The sequence below is a fragment of the Abrus precatorius genome, unplaced genomic scaffold, assembly GCF_003935025.1.
Source record: "Abrus precatorius isolate BTA unplaced genomic scaffold, Abrus_2018 Scaffold4, whole genome shotgun sequence".
NCBI lineage: Eukaryota > Viridiplantae > Streptophyta > Magnoliopsida > Fabales > Fabaceae > Abrus > Abrus precatorius.
In genome coordinates this window covers 11,516,590-11,522,748 of record NW_020874384.1, presented here as the reverse complement: position 1 = coordinate 11,522,748, position 6,159 = coordinate 11,516,590, and the positions used below count along the sequence as shown (strand labels likewise).

General features: G+C 27.2%; 1 protein-coding gene across 1 annotated transcript; it reads left to right on the top strand.

Moving 5' to 3' along the window:
* The first annotated feature begins 1,573 nt into the window (after positions 1–1,573).
* Positions 1,574–4,343, top strand: LOC113866121 (metal tolerance protein 9). Its single transcript, XM_027501011.1, has 6 exons — positions 1,574–1,644; positions 2,066–2,314; positions 2,493–2,573; positions 2,825–3,055; positions 3,317–3,655; positions 4,260–4,343. The coding sequence occupies exons 1-6, from the start codon at positions 1,597–1,599 to the stop codon at positions 4,341–4,343; spliced, it is 1,032 nt and encodes a 343-aa protein (XP_027356812.1). The 5' UTR covers positions 1,574–1,596.
* Positions 4,344–6,159: the final 1,816 nt, after the last annotated feature.

Below are 6,159 nucleotides of genomic sequence, written 5' to 3'. Positions count from 1 at the left end.
CCTAAAATATTTAAAAATTTACTCTATTGAATGTATAGAAAAGTAATTTTTTATTTTTAAAATGCTATTATGAAATTATAAAAGATAAATTAAAATAAATTATTGAAAAAGAGAAGATTTTTTATAATTTTTTATTTGAATTTGATATTTAGTTAAAAAAAAAAGAGAAGCGAGGGAGTGATCGTGTTTATATTTTTATCTTTCTTTTAATACTTGAGAGAAAAAATTAATATTTTAAAACATATTAACTAATTAAATTATCTTAAAATTTTACATTTTTAATATTTATAAGATAAATTAAATAATTAATTTTTTAGTTTTATTTTTTTCCTGTGCTGATAAATTAATAAGCTCATGTTTGAGATAATTTATTTTAAGAGAATTTTTTTAAAATCTTTCTTATAATAAATAAATAAATAAATAATTTCTTTGAAAAAAAGAAACTAAATTAGATACGTTTACTTTCCTTTTTAAAAAAAAATATATTTTTCTTCTTTTTCCTTAAATCAGAACACATATGACAAGTTCTTTTTAAATAAAGGGAAAAATTCTTTGATATGAGAATGTATGCATTATTTTCTAAGTAATTGCAAAATTTTGCTTTATTTTTATTTCATTTTTTATCATCAAAGATTTATATAATAATAAATTTAAATTATAAAAACCATGTTTTCACCATTTTAGTAGATATATAAAATAAAGAAATGAAATGATATCAGTATGTTTAATTTTTTTGAAAAAAGATAAAAAAATAATTTTTAACTTGGAAAAAAACTTTTTGTTTCGTGTAATGGGTCGGTTTAGTTTTGTTGAATTAGGCGTTGTTTGTTTGTGAACCATTAAGCGAATCTTAGCGTATAAGAAAAGTTTCTTATCTTTTCTTTTTTCCCTCTTTGGATTGTTTTGGTGGTGTTTGTTTTTATTCTCTTTATCGAGTTATGGGTGGGTTTAGGTTCTAAAGTGATTCCTCGTGGGTAATAGAATATACCACTCAACTGGGAATGAATGTAACATGTTCTCTTCAAAATTAATATTGAAAGGGTTTGATTGATAATATTTATATGTACAAGATAAAGAAAGAAACTAAAGGGTCATGTCCTTTAGTATAGTGGCTTAGTTCTGAAAAAAAAAAGGCTATGTATTTGTTGTTATAATTTATTAATTTTTTTTATTTAACTGCTCTAAAATTTAAAGAATACATGTGTTTTTTTAATTTAAGAAAAAAAATTATTGTCTTTAATTACATTTTTATTCATTCTAATTGAATTATATACAATTTTAGTCTCGTAATTTTTTTAATTAAGTTAACAAATTTGGCTCCCGGACAAATTTTTTCTTTATTTCAAATTTTTAAACTCTCATTTTTTACTTAATTTTTTTTATAAATTAAATTGATTAAAATTAATCAATCAAAGTATCAAATTTAACCCAACATAAAAGAGTTTCAAAATATCTCCTCTTTTAAATCAATCTTGTTTATTAATTAGGTGGTTTTCTTCTGAGTAACATTTTGTTTATGTTTTGATTTCAGAGAAGCAACGCAAGGTTGCATAATACTACAAAAAGCAGGACAGGCTCCTTGAAGGATATAATGACATGGATACTATGACTGAAATGGGTTATTTCCCGGGAAGTCTCACTGAGGTTCACTATTCTATCACCATATCACAGATGTAACTAACATAACATGTATTTAAATATGGCACTTTTGTAACTATTCTGAAGTGGCATGTGATGTTACATACTTAAATATGCAAGCCACCATATTATAAATCAGAGATAATAGGAACCACTTTTAAAAAATTTCAATTTAAATATATCACAAGCAACAAAAAATATTTTGAAAGACTAAAATCAAATTTATACATGTTTAAAGAGATTGAAAATTATGTTTTACCTTTCACAGTAGTCTCAGTGAAATTATTGAATTATCCATTTGATCTTGATAACCTCAAACAAATGCTGATGAAAAATTGTTTGGATTTGTGTTTTTACTTATGAAATATCGGCATTTCGTTAAATTATAAGGATATTATTTCCTCAAACTCAGCGCTATGTATCTCAGGAAGAAATGAAGCAACTAGCAAGAAGTGAGAGGTTAGCAGTTAATGTGTCAAATGCAGCTAACATGGTGCTATTTGCAGCAAAGGTTTATGCTTCAATAAAGAGCAAATCCTTAGCAGTCATTGCTTCAACACTAGATTCTCTCTTGGATCTCTTGTCAGGATTTATATTATGGTTCACGGCCAATGCCATGAAAAGCCCAAACCATTATTATTACTATCCCATTGGAAAGAAACGGATGCAACCAGTGGTAAGCTAGTCTTAATAAGTATAACATGTTAAGAGTGTAAGGTGAACATTGAGTGAAATTTGGTAAATGTAGTCTAGTCTAGCAAGAGTTTTCTATTGTCATGAGTGAAAATGTCAATAATTGGATATGATTCTTGAAAATTAAGAGACATACATATTAACTAGGACTTCTTATGCAGGGTATCATTGTTTTTGCATCAGTGATGGCAACCTTGGGATTGCAGATTCTGATAGAGTCTGCCCGACAACTGATTTCAAAGGTAATTGCGACAAGTGTTTGTTTAATTTTCTATATGTAATGATACCCCTTTGATTGAGTTTACACAATTAAGTTAGGATCAGGTATGTGTAAGAGTGGATTTGTAAGCACATGGATGAAAAACTGGTTAGTTTTTACGCATTCTTGTGAATTGTGAAGTGTGGGAGAGTCTATTGACAATTGTTCTATTTTATAGATTTTTTGTGAACCTTACAAGTTTTTAATATTTTGTTTTCATTTGTTATCTTATAGTCTATGCCTGAAATGGATCTTGATGACTTGAAATGGATGATTGGGATTATGGTATCTGTGACTGTTGTGAAGTTCATTCTCATGGTCTATTGTCCAAGGTTTGATAACGAAATTGTCAAAGCCTATGCACAAGATCATTTTTTTGATGTCATAACTAATTCAGTTGGATTAGCTGCTGCTGTGCTTGCTATCAAGTATAATTGGTGGATTGATCCTATGGGAGCTATTATTGTGAGTTCATAACTACTAATATATACCTTTTTTTATCTCTGTATTTCCTTTTGAATTAAATTTTTTCATGTTAAAACGTAACATGATCCTCTCATAAGAAAACTTTTGAGTCTCTCGCTTTCTGTGAAACATTAATCATGTTAATCTTTATCAAATTTTGTAAATATTATGAAGAGAGAAAAATTACAAAATTTTCACATGACTTGGAAAATACCCGACTCTATAAGTGATTGATTATGATAATTTGAATATCTAATGTAGATAGCATTGTATACAATTAATACATGGGCAAAGACAGTGATTGAGAATGTATGGTCACTTATTGGGAGGACAGCACCACCTGATTTTTTAGCAAAGTTGACATATTTGATATGGAATCACCACGAAGAGGTTAAGCACATAGATACTGTCAGAGCATACACCTTCGGTGCTCATTACTTTGTTGAAGTTGATATTGTGTTGCCAGAGGACATGCCTCTTAATCAAGCACACAACATTGGTGAGACACTACAAGAGAAGCTTGAGCAACTTCCAGAAGTTGAAAGAGCCTTCGTGCACATTGATTTTGAGTTTACTCACAGGCCTGAACATAAGACGATGGTATACATAAATATGCCAAAAGTTGATTATCTTTACTTTTTAATATTTGTAGTTCAGTTCTTGATACTTTCTTAGCTTTTGTTTACATTTTAAAATCATCCTTTTTGTTCAAACCCTAGTGGGGAGGCTTGTGCAATATTAGGAGTGGCAATGTGATTACGTATAGCTTCAGCTGACGAGTTTTAGATTATAATTAAGAAAGTGTATAAATATTGAACTATATTTTATAATTTGGTTTTTGAAAAATACATTTCCTTTGAATGGATGAGAAGGAAATCTATCTATAATAAATAATTAATGGATGAGGTAGATGGTATTTTGTAAAATTGACAAAATGGGTTAGGTTGATTCGGATAAGGCTATTAAAATATGGAGTTTGACTTTTAAATTTTAGACATAAATTAGGTAGGTAGGATTTAAATTTTTTTTAAGGGTAAAAAAAAAAGTGATTTTTTTTGGTGTGACCCAACGAACCAAAAGCTCGAATTGGATCGAATAACTCATATTTTTCTGCCCTAATATTTTGTTGAATGAAATATGAATAAATTGAAAACTTTTAATACATTCTTGATGGATCATAAATGAAAATTAAGTTATATTGTAGGGGTACGGTCGAGCAAGGGAAATGAGTGGTATTTTCTTAGATTTTGGGATTTGCCCTTCGCACCTACAGCTCATGAACCCATAGTTTTACCACTTGAGCGATGGTGTGGATTTGAATCCAACCCTTAATATGTGGTTTGAAAATATAGAAATGTTTGAAATAGAAGTTAAAAGTAAACAAATTTTAATCCACGTAATTGCACTTGAATAATTATAAGGTTGGAAAGTTTTCTAATATTTTTTTACAATTATTTTGGTTAAATTAAGTTATAAGTCTTCATAATTTAAAAAAATTATAATGAAATATTTTGCAAAATAACAGGCAAGTGTACTTGTTGACAACTAATAAAAAAAATTGTCAAGACCCAAATATCGTCTCTTAGAAACTACTAATATTTAAGATTATTAACCTCTAATTATTTAGGTGAGTAAAGATGATGAAATGTTATGAAATAGTACAAAGAGAATAAAAGAATTGAAAAAGAAGCAAGGAAAAAGAAAAGAATTCAGACCAACTAACTAAAAATCATGAGGTTTAATTATGAACAAACCTATAGCATTGAATTTCACCTGTGTTGTTTACCGAGGTCCTAATTCATATTCTTTTGTGATTTACAATTACATATTATAAATCTATCAAAATTCAGTGATTATACAATATTAATAATCTTTTTCTAAGACTTTCTCTTTAATGATTGTGCAAGATATAGAATTAAAAATATATATTAACTGATTGATAATTTTGGATTAAAATTTATCATGCAAAATCCTAAATTTCGTTTCTATAGATGTGTGTTAATTGGTAATGGTTTAATTGCCTATCATGTAACTAACTTATATAGCAACAAGTTAATCAAATCTTGATACGTAATCTAAAGCAGTAAATTAGAACCTATTGAACATAAACAAAAATTTATGAAAAAGGAAAAAAAATTAAACTTAAATTTATAATACAAGATTTCTGTATCCCTAGTTATAGATTCAGTTACAAAAAAAATTAATGCACAAAAAAACTAAACTAAACATAATTAAAAATCGAATCAAAATAAAAACTTAATCGAAAGAAAAGCCTATTAAAACGACAAGGTTGATGCTGATAAAGTGAAAAATGCTTATTTAAAAGTGTTTCAGAACTAATAATGGTTTAGAGTTTGTGAATAATAGTTTAATATTATGCAAGAACGAAGGCATCGTAAGCACAGTAATGTGCAGATGAAACTACAACAAAATGCAGTGGCGAATGTATGAACAAGACTCTTTTGGGGAGAGCTTAATTAGTGCATACTCTCTAATACTAGTTTGTCCAAGGAATTTTACTTTGAAACCGTTAATATGGCTTTTAATTTGGTAAATTGATCTCTAACAATTGCAATTGAGTTAAAAAACTTCTATTGAGATATGATCTGAAACTTCTGCTGATTATTTTTATCTTAAAATTTTTGGGACTCCTACTTATGCTCATATGAACAATGAAAAATTAGAGTGAAATTCACAAAAATGGCTATTTCTTAGTTATATATTTACTGTGAAGGTTTACAAGTTGTAGTGTGTTGAAACAAAGCCACCAAAATTTATAATCAGCACAGATGTTAAGTTGAATGAATCATTCATGTTTCATTCATCAAAGGTACAAAGTAATGTAAAAAAAAAAAGGACTAATTATGGATCGATCAGACCTTGTTATCGATAGTTATGGAGTATTTATATTTAGTTAAACAATCAATTAAAATTTTAGATTAATAGAAAAATATATTATATGACTTAGAAGATAAAATATTATAATAAATAGTTAAATAATAATAATTTATATGTAAATATTAATATTGATGACTTTATATTCATTTAATAAATATTTTAGAATTTCTTAAAAGATAATAATATTTTTTTTCAAAAGACCAGTT